The sequence below is a fragment of the Pempheris klunzingeri genome, chromosome 10, assembly GCF_042242105.1.
Source record: "Pempheris klunzingeri isolate RE-2024b chromosome 10, fPemKlu1.hap1, whole genome shotgun sequence".
In the NCBI taxonomy this organism is placed as follows: Eukaryota; Metazoa; Chordata; class Actinopteri; order Acropomatiformes; family Pempheridae; genus Pempheris; species Pempheris klunzingeri.
Genome location: NC_092021.1, coordinates 5,945,910 through 5,961,703, shown reverse-complemented (window position 1 = coordinate 5,961,703; position 15,794 = coordinate 5,945,910). Strand labels below are relative to the sequence as shown.

The following is a 15,794-nucleotide window of genomic DNA, read 5'->3' as shown; positions in this document are numbered from 1 at the left end:
TCTTGGTTTGGTAGGTTTACAAAATGGCAATAACAAGTTAATTTGGTCGTTGGTATGCAGTGTTTCTGTCTTTCTGCTGTGTCAGTCAAGATGGATTGAGTCAGATGTTAGTCCTAAGTATATGTGCCACTGCAACACATGGCTGAAAACAATCTTCAGGAGGTCATCTGTTGGGGGTCAGAGGTCATTCTGGTGATGTGAAGTGTGTCCCTCCTATTGCATATTGTAGTGAAAGCTGTGGATATCACAACTTAGGGGTAGATTCAAGAGTGATAAATGTCTCTGTTCGTACTCAAAGAAGGATGACCACCAGAAATGCATATGATTATACTGAATTTGCTACTTTGTCTTACTGTCTTTATGGCTTTGGTCTGTGAAAGAGGTGCATTTAGATGACTGATGCTACGCCAGTAGTAGCGTGTCAGTGTGATTTGCTGTCACCCACACAAAAGTGAAACCTGCACCTTTGGCATTGAGGGTCAGCAAGGTTCAAGTGACTGATCGCCTGTCTATCCCTGTCAGAGAACGGAGCGAAAAGTGATGGAAAATGAAAGCAAACATGTTACGGTGTCATCCTGCTGTGGCTCTTCAGAAGGTACATTTTCAATGCAGAAAATGTTGTAGGAAAATTAAAATCCAGTCAATCCAGTTAAATTAAAAAAGAGCGCCACAGATTTAGCTTTGCACTCCAATAAATCAGTTGGACTCGTGATTTAAAAGAAAAACAGGATAAAATTCGATGCAACACAACCAGAAAGGTTGTGCTCTTTTGGGAGACGTTCCTCTGGTGCCTACATTACCCACAATGCAACTCTACTGCCAATAGTTAATTCGGAGGTTCAGGTATGTTATCCTAGTAACTGCTATTTAGCCTCGAGCCTCAGCTCGCTTCTTTGAAACTCCACACCCACAGATTTTTTTTTTCTTTTTCACACTAGTTTAGCCCCGACTGACCCAGACTCCAGTCACACTGCTTGAGGCACAAAAAGGCTTTATACAACTTTTTTTCTCACATATGCAAAGGTTCTCCACAAGCAGGGAAGTTAGGAAGTAGGCTGGTGGTTTTGGTTATTTCATGAGATTTGCTGACAATAACAAAAAACATCAAATGTTTCCAGCCATATCCTTACATGAAAGTACACTGTCACGGTCAGATTCATTTCTGAATACTGTAGCTGATTTGATCAAGTATAAATCATGAAATAGCACTGTACCCATTAATGTTGAATTCAGTGTTTAAACATGTTACATCTGTCTGTCTGTGGCAATTTTGTTCATCTTCAGAGTAATTGTTAAACCAGACAATACCATCTGCTTGTAATTATTCATAAGGTGAATATACTTTTAGACAGTGATTTGAATTCAAGCAAAAGTTTAAATTCCAGTCTAGAGTATTCAGTCAAGATATTTTCATTTGTTAAACTACAAAAACTTGCCTGTGTGTGTCAGAGCGATCTTGACACTTCCTCCCCTGTAGAGAGCGTATCGGGGCTGAGTAATCTCAGCTCAGCTCACCAAAGGGCTCACCAAGCCCTTTGTTGTGGGGAAAGAAAAAATTCTCTTCACTCTCTCTCTTTCTTTGGCAGCCTGATGAGGTTTTTATGTTTAAGGAAGTGAAAAGCACGTGTGCTCATTCGATGGTCAGCGGGGATGAAAAATGATCCTGATCATCTTGCGCCATTCTGCCATAAAGTGCAGCTGTCCGCCCTACATTAACACGTTTGTCAAGCTGAGCCGGCTGAAAATTGGAAGAAAAACTCATGGTCGGCCATGCCATCAGAGATGTTCCCCTCACAAATGTCATTCGTGATACGTAATTGCTGTGGTCACGAACTTGATTTAGACATTTGAAATAAACATTTAATTTCATAGCAGCAGACAACAGAGTGACACTAACTTCACTGCCACACTTGTGTTTATGAATAAATGTAAGGCTTTTTCAGCGAAGTCATAGTGATCAAGGATTATGATCTATGGATCTGTAGGACAGTTTCCCACAACTCCCTGAGCAGCACTTCTCATTGAGCCAAAATACATGACCCTGTTGACCTTCCTCCCAAAAGTCCACCACCATCCAACCCAACCTCCCAGCTCTGTCTGCTAGCTTTGAATTATAACCTTTGCACACAGGCGGGAGCACAATGTGACGATTGTGATTGTATTTTAATTTTGATGGCAAGTGAAAAAAGATAGCTTCCTCTGAGAATGGGCTAGATTTATGGGCCCTGTCCTGGCTGCCGGCCCCACATCCTCTCTGATCTGCTTTTACTCCGACGACCCCTCGACCCTTGGGGGTCATTAGAGAGCCCCTGAATGGTCCGATTGGCTGCCAGCCCATCTCACACTACTTGTTTTCCAATCAAATCACTATATTTAACGGGGACACGAGCCCAGGGCCAAGTCCAAACAGACATCTGTTTGAAATTGTTCCTCGCAATTATTTCACACAGAAGTTCTCCCTCTACACCCCCGTCCACACTCCTCGCCCCACTTTGGTCTTTTGTTTGTTGTTGTTTGTTTTCAGCAAAACCTCCCCCTCTGGATTGCTAATGGACAGAAATGAAAGGGGGAAGTGAGGGGGGTGGGGGGGGTTTGGGGATGGGAAGTGTGGTGGTGGTGAGGGTCTGGCTCTTGGAACCGCTGCCACAGAGATACCCAGCCAGAGGAGAAGAGGAAAACCAGTGAGGGCTTTTTGGTTCAGCACAAAGCAGGTTTTTCACTCTGACCACAGGGAACAACTTCTACGATCAGAGCCCCTGCACTGCTGCCAGCTCACATGACATCTCCATCAAGACTGTCAGTCACAGGCTGACTTTCATACCCTGGTGGCTGCATGGATTTCTAAACAAGGCTTAATCTGCTCGAGGAAAATGCACTTATTATTACGATCATTGGTTGGATTCCTGGTGTACCATACATTTTCTACGAAATCATACATACATACACACATACATACATACATATGCACTTAAAAGACTATCATCCTCATTAAGGTCCTGCCCATTTTCCCACTGGATAACTGGCTTAGGATCAAAAAGCTTTCCCTTCTTTGAGACTTACTCAAACTGAGGAGGAAAAGGTCAGACTATGATCTGCCTGTAACCCACTCATAAAGCTGTTTTGCAGCTGTGGGATAAGACGAGGCCTCATCTAGCATTTAAAAAGAGCAAGCATCTACACAGCCATGTCAGCAGCTCTGTGAGGCTTTACTGAGCTAAATGATAACATCAGCATGCAAACACGTGCGTGATGACAATGCTAAGATGGCATGACCTCACGGTGGTGCTATATGAAAAACTGTCACTAAAATCATAACTCATCCTAAGGGGGAAATGAACGTCTGCACAAAATGTTATGGTAATCCATCCTTTAGTTGATGATATATTTCTGTCTGGACCAAAGTGTCGGAGCGACCAATGGCCCAGTGAACAAACCGTTCATCAAGATAGGAATTAAAAATGGAAAACTGAGAGTGGTCCGTTGCCATGTCATTGCTCCAAGATTCATTCACAATCTCAGTGATTTGTCAGTCAACACTTCTCTCTGGCTGGCAAGATGTGAAATGCCACATGTGTCTTGACATTTTTGTCAAATTAAAATTAACAGCCACGTCAGGCTGTCTGACACAGAGGCTGCAACATTGACAAAGGTACAATAGTCAAGTGGTCAGTGTGGCAATAAACACACAGTATCTGATAGTGAAGTATCGTGCTCCACACTGCTCACACTTTCTGCATTATTTTGTTTAGACATCATAATGTGTGGGACAGTGATTACAACAGATTTCTATGGCTTTGTTTAGTCCACATTTTAGACTTTATAAATCTAAAGAGTCAAGATGAGCCTACTTAAGGACCAAAATTGCAAACTGTAACCAAAATTGTCGCAGAATACAACGACTGGTTTGCAGGATATATAGTGATTACGCATAAATGCAGGATGACCACAATGGATTTTCCAAGAGTAGACAACCAAATGCTTTTGCATTAGTGATTCATACTCAAGATCACTGTTCTCTGATCCACATTCAAGTGTGTCAAAGTTGATGGTTGGTTCAGAATAGCTGTGCAGCTGTGTGGGTTATGTTGGATATATCTGGAGCGTTTAGCAGCAGTATCCTGTTGTCAGTCAAAATGATGCTCTTAGTCACCCCACCCATGTAGCTGGAGATTAGATGTGTGATAATCCATTGTCACCTAAAATGGGACATTTTGACACGTTGGAGTGCTAAAAGCAGGGATATCAGCGAGGACTTTAGCACCGTACCTGAGTTACACTAAAAGCCAAGTAGTGAGTGGTTTTCCTTCAGCTGTTTGGTAAGGATGCAGCTAAGAACGAAACGCATGCATCCTCCTCTATGGAGGATCAGATCCTACATGAGGTGTCCGTCTTTGATTTAACAAATATTTTGGAGTACAAAGAGGAAGATCAGATGTTGAGGCACTAAAAAGCAGTGCTGTTTTACATTAGGTTTATATCCATGAAACTGAAAGCGAAACTTACTCGACGTGTGCAATCCATCATAGTGACATCAGGTTTGTATTTGTCAATGTTACGTTATTGTTGCCTCAAGTGAGATCTATTTGAAAGGTTTGAACAAACACAGATGTTACTGTCAGTTTTATCTTGTGGAAAATACAGTTGTTGTTGTCTTCACAATGACTTACTCATTTTCTTACACTGGTCACTGTGAGGAGTGAGACATTGCCAGCATTGCCAGAGACTGTCATACTACAGCTGGAGTCCATTTCTGGTAAGGCCGCAGTTGGATTTTTGTATTCTTGATAAAGCGTCGCTGTATCCAGCAGGCACATGATCAACGTAGACATGTTCAAAGCGCGAGGCTCTGGACATTTAAAATGCTGTCAGGGAAAATTACAGTGGTACTGATTTGCAGCTATATCATTCACTGAAAGTGAATTTCCATCCAAAAGAATATTTTCATTTGCAGTGTAGAGCATATCAGAGGGGGAAGCCTTTCAACACTGTGAGTACTCCACTGCATCAGGAGGCAAATGGATTGCTGCATATGGACCAACTATCAGTATCACCACGTTAACACAATTGGATTACTGTTGAAGGATGTTAAGAGACAGTATGAGGGAACCTCCAATGTGTTCCAGCTGCTGGCCATAGTAGTTTGATATTTCTTTAAATACGTCTAAAAAACTAAAAACAAACATGTTCTTGTTGTCAACAAATCCAACAAAAAGACCAAAGCCACCAATATGTTAGTTGATCTCTCTCTCAACACTCAATAATCTGACTTCCTGTCCTATCGATGGAATTCAAACCTTGAAGTCCATCATTTCTACTAAAAATGTAAAAGCACTAATCAGTATTTTCATTATAACAATGGTTGTACATGATATACATCATAACCGTTTTGTCTTCACTGATGTGTTTTTTCTAGTTTTTGGACATCAATGGAGCTCTTTGGCACAGATCTTTGATGCACACAATACTTTACTCTTTTCAGTAGATTTATTTAAAAAAAAAAGAGAAAAAACATAATTTTTCAGCCTTATCCACAACATTCAATACATTGATTTGACAGACTTAGAGGACACATGGGGCATTTATTGGGGGGTGTCACCCTGGATTGGTCGCCAGCCAATCACAGGGCCACACACAGAGACAGACAACTACTCAAGCTCACACTCACACGGGCAATTTAGAGTCTGTTTACCAGCTACGCAAAATTACATTTTGAATGAACAGTGATGAACTTTCTATGCATTTTAAGATGCAGTTTAACCATTTCCAGTGGTTTAAAATGATAAAAGATGATGATACAGAATGAAAGAGGGAAGTAGCAGTTCCTCAAAATAGACAACATCCCACGTGCTGGCAATATGTCCAGGATATATGCAACACTTGTTCCTTCCTTTTGACAGTGCCACAGTGGTTTACCATTCTACATAGACCTGCTGTGTGTGCTAAAAAGAGGAACTTTGTTTTGGCAAGTGGACCATTGTGCTTTGTATGGAAGGAAACAATCTGTGTTTTGTCTGGGCTGATTTTTCTGCTGCATCAGACCCCCTTTCCTGCCTGCAGCCCCGGGGAAAAGAAGGGTGATTATATGATACTTGTGAGATGGTCAGGCCTCAAGTTAAACTCAAGTCACCAGCTGGAACTTTTGCAACAGTTAAAGGTAACTGACCCCAGAGCCTTACGTGCTGTGGTTAGTTTCTCTAAAATGCCTTATGGCATCGGCATCTTTGTGCCATTGATTTATGATGGTGTGGAAATTATCTCAGTGCTGAGTGCTCTTTTCAGGGATTCCAGACCCATGTTATTAAGGAAAACAAACACACTAAAATATCTGTTTGCAAGGTTTTAAGGGTAAATTCTACTGTAGATGGCTTTTTTGAAGCGCAGTCATTCCACTGTCTCTCAGCTGTGCTCAGCTATTCAAACTGCAGCTCTAGTTGACATTTCCACCACATAATTACAGTGTTGAGGATGTGAAAATACTAGTCCATCGACGACAGCTTTTATGTAGCAACATTAGCTACAACCCAGGTCTCCCAACCCCTAAACAAGGTCAAGGGTTCAGGTTTAGGGTGGGAAACCTCCTTTGGCCTATTAGTGCTTTTGCCTCAGAAGAAGCAAAAATGCTACGATGAGAGGGTTGTCACGGTGTTAGGGAGGCGCTTTGGTCAATGTGGCCTGAAGAAAATGTGAGTGAGCCAAACCAAAGGAACATTAGCAAAAACAGAACAGCCCTTACTCCCTGTGGTCTTTGCCCATTACATTTTTCTTTGCTTCAAGAGATGTATATTTAACTTTCAATGAATGCAGGAATATTAAAGAATTTTTAATGATTTATTTCAGTGGCATGGTATCCAGAAGACCAAAAACAAAACAATCAATGAATGCACAATTATGCTTCGATAAACAGAATGGCTTGTGGCTACTGTCACGCCATTCATTTCAAAGGGAAAGTGCATTGAATAAGAGAGATGAGTGGGTGTACATTCTTTGAGCCAGTTACAACAGGAAAAAGAAAAGTCTAAAAAGCATAAAAGAGGAGCTCAAAAGGTTAGTGACCAAGAGCTAAGACGAGGTCATCCACTTCCTACACTCACTCTCGCTCACATAAGCCTTTAATCAGAAGATCCCCCTGACTTCAATCAAACGATGGCATTTCTAACGACCTACTCATGACGAAGCTCTCAGAGCATCTGACCCCCAGTCTGGCTGGCAATAGAGGGTAACCTAGGAGAGGTCATGATCTGGGTTAGGAACTGACCCTGGACTCTTACACCCTGGTGGAAGGCCACAATGCTGGCCTTCATCACAGCCATCCCCTAGGCTCTGTGCGAGTTGATCATAATTCTTGCACTTCCAGAGTTTAGCAGGGCACGTTCTGCCCTTAGGCCAGCACCAGCAGGACGGGCCAAAGCTCTATTGGAACAGTAGGTAACCCTGACTCTGACACGGGTCACGTCCCTCTGATCTCAGTAGGCACAGAGCTCAACGCAGGAAGCCTTTGATGAGAAACTGAGCTAAGCCTGGGGAGAAAGGCACAATAGCCCCAGCCAGTGAATCGCTTTATTATGACGACCTGACCTCAAAGGCCAAAGAGCAAAATGCGACACACTTCTTGAAATTCCCTCAAATACATTTAGGGTTCATTACAAATTTTGGCCCATTTGATCCCATTTGCATGAAAAAGCAAGTTAGATTCATAGCATCAGCATCGAAATATCAAAAAATCTAATTGATAGATACACCAGCGGCCTTAGTGGTGATCAGCTTATTGTGTTAGCACAGCGTTTCATTTGTGTGTATGTGAAGGGAGACGGACAGAGATGGATGCTGGTAAAAACCGTAATGTTCAGTTCCACAAAAGGAAGGATTTGAGAAGTGCCCATAGCACCAAAAGCATCAAACAATGAGTTTCTGTTCACACACCACTGGGAACTGGTGAACTGTTAAGTAAGTAAAGCTGGAAGGAAGACCTGATGGATCTGGGTTAGAGATATAGATGAGTGAGTGAGGATGCAAAGTTCTGTATATAGAACTGTACAAGTTCTGCAAGATAGTTTTTCAGCCTCTATCATGACTGACACGTCTTACATGAAATGACACAAATAATTTCAAACAAGACCAACAGGTCATGCAGTGGCTCTATGACACTGTGTGAAACCAACATTGCCCCACAGCTCGTGGAGCTCAAGAGAGATAAATAAGCTTGATAATCAAATCAAATTTAAAGCGAGAAATTACAGAAAAGTAACTGCTGAGTCATTGTTGCTCATCAATTACATTTTTGGACCAATGAAGATCGACTGGTATTGTGTGATCTATTTTCAAGTTGCAACTGCTTGTGGCCCATCGTGGGTCATCTGAGGATAGCAATCTTTCATCCACTTGACCCTCTGCTCTCTAACGCGTGTTGTTTTGTCTGGTAGCAGCTATGGTGCAGAGTGCGAATGTCACCAACCAACAGCTGACTTCCTCCGAATGCCTCCTACTTAGTGGGCAACAGGACTTTAGAGCCCTGCAGTAAGACGTTGGCCAGCTCAGGGACAGCTGAGCCGACTGGCAAGGGATTCCACAGATAGAGCTGCCTTTCCCCCCCTCCTCTCCACATGCAGCTTTTGGGAAGTGCATTTGAAGGGATAATTACATATTTTTCTAGAGATAGAATTGACCAGCTTGGATTATGGTAATTAAAGATCAGACTGGGAAATTGAAAGATTTTGCTTCTAAATGTAAATGTTTTTTGTGTAAAATTCTTTGAAACAGCTTATTGTTAGTGGACCAGATAATTGAATATTTTATTAAAGCTGCAGTAATAGATATTCTTACATGAGTGAACGAATGAGTGAAATGTGCAGCTCCTCTCAGGTCTGCAGACTGCAGTACAGTACCTGCTGTTGCTCTGTGTCTACTATGTTAGCCATATCAGGTTTGATAATATAAGTACTTTATTAGTTTCCTTGGGGAAATCCATTATTATATATAAGGCCATGACATGTCAAGAGGTATTCGCTGATGTATCATTATAATATGGCTAATACATGCAAATTACCAATGTTGAATTTCCTTCTGTGTGCCAGTGCCAGATCATTGGCCAGCAAAATTACAAACTACAGCTTTGCAGTATTGTGTGCTAAAAAAAATGATCAAAAGTACAATCTGTAGTTTGAACAGCTCTACAATCACCAAAGATCACCTGCATGATGTGTTTCCCTTTCCTGCAACTTAAAGAGCAGACATCTCGGACAATTAAAATCTCACTCGGTCTTTACTCTAAAGTCAGATTTTTCAGCATTGTCACGGGAATAGGTTGATGTCTTTACTTTTTCACATGCGAATGCACCGTACAGTGTGCCTATGTGCTGTTTACAGTATGAATCTGTATGATTCGCAGCACACCGTCTTTCCTCATCTGTGTGCTTTGTCTAATCATCCATTTCTGCCTCACTAACCTCTTGTTCTCCTCTCTGGTGAGACTCCTTACCCTGGGGCTATTTTTCTCCCATCCTCTCTCTAAGAGAATAAGGAATTCCAGTGGCAAAAGCAATCAATGGGCTCTCCACTTCTAACTAGTCCCCAGTTGAATTTGCTGTCAAATTAAAAGTGATTTGTTCTCCTTTTTTTAGCACTATGCATCTTTCCTTATACCCCCATCCCGTTCCCCTATCACTAGTCCGTCTCCTGTTTCTCACCTCTTACTAGCCTCGTTCAGTTCCACCCTAAAGTAGCTCTCTCTCTCTTTCTCCTCATTTTTCCCTTTTCTTGCACCTTTTCTTCTCTCTCTTCATTCCTGTGCTATGTTGTTCTCGGACCCATTTCTTTAGGGCTGGCCTGCCACTGTTAATGTTGAACAACATGCCATCTAACTTTAGAAACTGCTCTGTATGCGTTTTGTGTGTATGAAGTATCCTTTTTCACCTGGGTTTTCAGACTGGAAGTCTTTTCTCCCTCTTTTGCTCTAGTATGCAAGTGAAGAATCATGGATAAAAAGTGCAACTACTGATGATAATACATTATCTTTTCATTAGCAGAGCACTAAGAAAGATACACAAAAGTATACAGAAGTGCTTCAAAGCAAAACAAAGCGTGCCCCTCTATTATTGAAGCATCTGCACTGCAGTTATCACAGAGCAGTCTACAGAGACCTGACTCTAAGGCAGGAGAAAAGAGAGTGCAAAGCGCGTAGTTTAATTTGACACTATGTCAATTATGGAGTTACATCTCTGTTAAAGCAACTTAAGGAAAAGATGCTTTGTCTTTTTTTCGACACAGCGAAATTTTATTCAAGACAAAGCTCTGCAGAAGGAATGGATATTTACACCAGACTGCTAGATGACTTTAAAATCTGGCTCCTCCAAATAAATGCACAGCATATCCTATATCCATACACCCACACCCCTTAATTACAATTCACCAAGTCACCTAACACTGTGTGTGTGCGTGTCCAGAGAGTAAGTCATTTAAATGTGAAGCATTTTGATTAGTGAGCTTTAAAGGTGCTGGTATGCACATTATTCTTTAACATTCTTAATGTTTGCACACAGCTAGGCTAGCCATTTACCCGTGTTTTCAGTGTTTATGCTACACTAAGTCAACCATCAGGGTGGTATCGATGGAAAGTTTCCCTGTTGAAAAGGTTTTTTTTGGGAGTCTTTCCTTAACTAAAGCAAGGGTCAAAGGACTCATGTGCATTTTACAGACTGTGAAGCCCCCTGAGGCAAATTGTCAATCTTTAATCATTTATATAGCATCAATTCATAACAAACATTATCTCAATACACTTTTCATATAAAGCAGGTAAAGACCAAAGTCTTTGTCATATGTGATTTTGCACTCTATGAATAAAGTATGAGTACTCGGCTAACTCTCCAACAAGTGAATAAAAGTAAATCTCATGTAAATACTACCTAAAATGACAGAAAGGTTTTTTGGAAACATTTATTAGGCTTTGATTTTTTTTTAGTTATCCCATGTCCCATCCGCTAACATGGATGGAGAGGGGTTTAGGACCTGTACTGCATCGAGCCACTGGAGGTGATTGAGATGAGGAGCTGTCCTGTGATCCATCTTTATTAACAGTCTGTGAGAATTATCAGCTGAATCTGCGGCTCTGTTTGGCTTTATGGAGCTTTATAGTGGGTTTCAGCGCTTTGTTTAGTTGTGTGGTCTGACACTTGAAAATGTTTTCGCTCTCTCTCTTACAATGTTGTTTTAGGCCACTGCAGGCTGCTGCTTTCAACAAAAAGCTGCAGTAAACCTATTGTGCACTACCTGTTTAGCACCAAACATCAGACAGACTCAGTTAGAGACTAGCTGGTGAACATAGTGGAGCATTTAGCTGAGGAGCCAGACATTTGCTTTAGCAGTTGGTGGAGACTACTAATGCAGTGCATTAATTTTAAAACGTTCTATTTTCACTAACATGTTATATTTGTCTATTCCCTAGGCAGTACATGTGTACAGTGAAGAACCATCCTTTCAAACAAGGTTGTTTTCATTAAAATCTGTTGCTCAGCGTACTCTCTATGTGTGCACACCCTTCATAAACATGGCTGCTGGAGTTACAGCGAGTATCGGAGCTGTTCTCAGCAGAATTTTGAGAACATGCCAAAAGTGATTTCACTTATAGTGTACTAGCCCTACTTTCATGTGGCCTCCAGGGACCACAGACCATGTTATATCAAAGATGACACAATGCAGGAATTTAAACAGAAAAAAAGGAGATAGTTTATTTGAAATGTACAAAAGCTATATACACACACACTCACAAAAAACCCACACATACTGAGAATAGTAGAAGTGAATGGTAGCATACACACAAACAGTTTAAAGGCTACTTAGAAATTCAGCAAGCATAATAAAAATGAGGAATTCGCAGGGCTAGTTCGGTCCGAAACAGGATTTCATTATCAAAGTCTCTGTCCCTTCCTGGACTTCTCTGCAGTTCATCCAGAGCCCAGGGGAAGTATGGGGTGCAGCGAAGGGGGGTGGTATGAATGTGTTAATTAGGATTGGATCTCTTCTGAGAACACAGAGGTACTTGTATATTCTTTTAGAGAATACTTCTCATCAGACACATGGGTTCATGTGCCCCAACAGACACTGAGGCACATCCTTGTCCTTTTCAATCATTTACCCTTGTGAGATGGGACCATGGAGAGTTAATGCCTCTGATCCAGAGGGCAAAGAAGGAAATCTGATCTTACAGTGCTATCCCCAGGAGCTCAGACCATCATCAAAAAGTACTTAACATCTGTGGATCATAGTGTTGTACAACCATGTGTTTATACTAGGGCTGTCAAATTCTTGATTTTGTAAACAGAAATTAGTCACAGATTTTTGCTTGAATTACAACCTGGTTAATTGAATATTGTATTAAAAGAAATTTCATTAAAAAAATCCTGCGCATGTTTCATTTTTATGTTTAACATTTGAAATTTGCTCAGATTCACAAATGAACCTTTGTTCCAAAATCTAGGTTTGCTTGAGTCAAGTTTTTCACAAGGCAGGTTGCAACACTTGCACATCTAAGCTTATTTCTGATGCTGCACGTTAGTTCAATTAAGTGCATACACATAAACTGCAGTGGCAGTTAATTTTTTTTTCAAAACAAGCATGTATCAATCTCTACATGCATGGTTTGTTTTTCTGCTTGGACTATGCTTCAAGCAGCTTCAAGCACTTACATATTTGGTAGTGAAGTTAAAAGGTAAAGAAATTGTGGTTCTGCAATAATTTGCCTGTAAAGAGCCATGTGACAGAGTTTTAAACAAAGTCACAAAAAAGTCTTAATTTTCATAAAATTTTTTACTGTGCAAGTCTTCCCTTAACTCACATTGTATTGTACATATAAAAGGTACAGCGAAATAGATTTCCAAATTCATTCCTTTTTTAATTAATAGTAGGGGTTCATACTGCTTCTTTGACAGCCCTAATTTAAACATCAAAAGTATATAGCATAACTTAAAGCAAGTACCATACAGTATAATCTATACACAGAAATGTCGTCATGAGAAAATAGTATCTGTTATCTACATATAATGTCCATTTCCACGTACCTTTCATGTCAAACTCAGATGCTGAAACTTGATATCCTCAGCAAGGTATTATATGAAATGCTTTCAGTGCACCACATTGTAAAGGGCTATTACACCAGCAAATACTGAATGGCAATTGTTTGTAGATGCATTTATATACCCTGGGCTATCGTGTATTTGTTGGTAAAAGTATGGCTTTTTAACACATTATGGTAGAAAAATGTCCTTAAACCTAGCTATACTTATTATTCATTTTTATTGTAACATATTAAAATCTGAAGCACATATTACAAGATAAGCATATTACTATGGACAAAGAAGAAAAAAATGTATGAAATAGCCAGTTTTGCATTGTTCAGCCAGTGCTTTTTTAGGTAGTCCATATATTCCTGATATAGATGTGGATAAGACCGGATGGATGATGAGGTGTTTGATTGCTCTCAGCTTATCATGTTGAGGAACTTGTTTTCTTCAGCCAAGGCTGTGAGCAAAGAGTTCATATCACCAATGGCCATGTTGCCAATCCCTGCCGGTACAGACGTGAGGGTGACAGAATTGCGAGGGGTGGTGAGACGTGAGGAATTCTGGGACAGGCTCTGTAGAAGGCCAGGACTCAGGGTGCCCGACATTAGGCTGGAGTGATCCCCATCATCCAGCATGGTGTCAAAGTCGATCTGGGCATGCTCCGTGCCACCAGATCCACCAGTGGAAGAATCCACCGTACTGCTGGAGACCTGGTTGACTCCTGGTGATGCCATGTTGGCTGCAGGAGTGGTGTTGCTGGCAGGAGCCTGGCTTGCACAGTGGGACATGGGCGCATCAAATGTGACAGAAGCTGGCTCAAACATATGAATCTGACCTGTGTAGAACACGGCAGAGTTTGGATTTTCAGAGTTGCTGTTGTGGGCTGCTGACCCACTGGGCCTTTTTGGGCTTGCCTCTGATGTGTCATTACCACGACTGGGGCTCAAATCAGACAACTTGAGTATTTGGCTTGGTTGCATCACGCTAGGCCCTGTGTGTTGTCTGTTGATAGACTTAGGCTCTGTGGGAGGCCTGGGCTGTAACATTCCTCTTCCTCCGTTATGGGTGTTGTACTGTTGTTGCTGAGAGAGAGCACTGTAATTTTGCTGCTGATCCACTGGGTTCACATGAGAATACCCATCAGCCAGTGTCCTTGCTCTGTAACTTTGCAGTTCTGGATCTGCAATACTGTTCCGGGTAGGTCGTACGCTAGAGTTCCCACACACAGACTTTGGGATTGCCTCTTGTCCAAGTCCTTGCTGAGGGCTTATTTGCTCACTAATGTTCACATTGTTACACTGTCTTTGTTGCTGTTGCTGCATATGGGAGATGTTCATCAGCCTCTGGCTGTTGTGGTTCACATACCCCTGCATGGACATATTCTGACTCATAGGCACTACCTGCTGGTTGCTGCCTGGGCCCTGCCCTGGTCCCTGGAAGGAACCAAAATTGTGTCTCTGCTGAACAACAGCTAGGTTTCCCCGTAGAGAATGTTGCTGTTGTTTGGAGAGCTTGGTTGTGGTGTCCACAGTGCCTGAGCTCACCTCGTTCCACTGTACTGGCATGTTATTCTTGTTCATGTTGTCCAATGGTGCTGAGAAAGGCTGCTGGGAGCCACCGGAGCCCAGCTGGCAGGATTGCATGTCCTGGCCAGTCTGAGCTATGTTGGCATCAACCATAGCCATCCTTCTCTGCGCATGAAATGATGCTGGTGGGGCCATCCCTGTCTGGTAGCCCTGAGTGTGATTGTTGGAATGGTAGTCGCCTTGCCCCAAGTTGTGCCCTGAAGGCCCAGAATTCTGGGACCTGAGGTACTGCACCACATCATCTGGAAGCACCATATCATCCTCCCCACTATGCTCACCCCCAGTCATCATCCCATCTACTGCCATGTTCTCCATGACTACATTCTCAGAAATGCTAGGTGGTCTGGGGGCAAATGGGTAGCGTTGTAGGCTGCCATCAGAGCGTGTATATCCCTGCATAGCCAGTGCCTGGTGGCGTTCAACTAATGGACCATTCATAGGGTTCATGCTGTTCATGCTGTTATAGCGCTGAACCCGGGGAAAGGAGAGAGGGTCCAGTGTGGGACGACGCACTGGGTCACTGGCACGGCGTGGAAGGTTGGTAGGTACCTCATGGGGCATCATGCTCTGCGTGCCATATCCAATGTCACTGCATCGCCTAGGCACAGTTCCAGGGTGTGGCTGATGGAATGGGTGCAACGAGCCCTCCTGGGAGTCATTATAGAGTGCCATGCGGGTCCTCAAGCTCATTCGATCCATATTGGGGAGAGGAGTAGGTGGCGCTCCACCAATGGCAGCAGCATACTTTGCCTTGAGTCGATAATGCTGAGCTGGTGTCAGACTAAGGAGGCTTGGGAGACCACCTCCACTGACACCACCACCTCCTGGCTGGCTGGCCTCGCTGGAGCGGCGAGACAGATCAGTTGATATTGGGTCATAGGAGTCGGCTGAACTGATATTGTTGTGGCGGTTAGCACCAAATTGGGATGCCTCACTGGAGCGGCGGCTGGAATAGCATGGTGAGATACCAGAGGAGCGCCTACTCAAAGTGTAAGCTGAGCTGATGGTGCTGGTGGTGCTGTCACGGCGCTCATTCAGTTGATTCAGCAGTGTTACTTCAGATGAAAACAGGTCACCCATGCGTTGGCCGGGGTAAGAACCGTTGAAGTTACTCATCACATTGGAGCTCTCGAGCAGGGAACCTGGCAGATACAAG

At 42.5% G+C, this 15,794-nt stretch overlaps 1 protein-coding gene across 1 annotated transcript in view; it reads right to left on the bottom strand.

Annotated features, from left to right (window-relative positions):
* Window positions 1-12,872: 12,872 nt before the first annotated feature.
* gli2a (GLI family zinc finger 2a) overlaps window positions 12,873-15,794 on the bottom strand; it is a 79,185-nt gene continuing 76,263 nt past the window's right edge. The window contains exon 14 of the mRNA XM_070837752.1: window positions 12,873-15,780. Coding sequence (XP_070693853.1) covers window positions 13,469-15,780 — 2,312 coding nt within the window. The 3' untranslated portion in view covers window positions 12,873-13,468. The remainder of the gene's footprint in view (window positions 15,781-15,794) is intronic.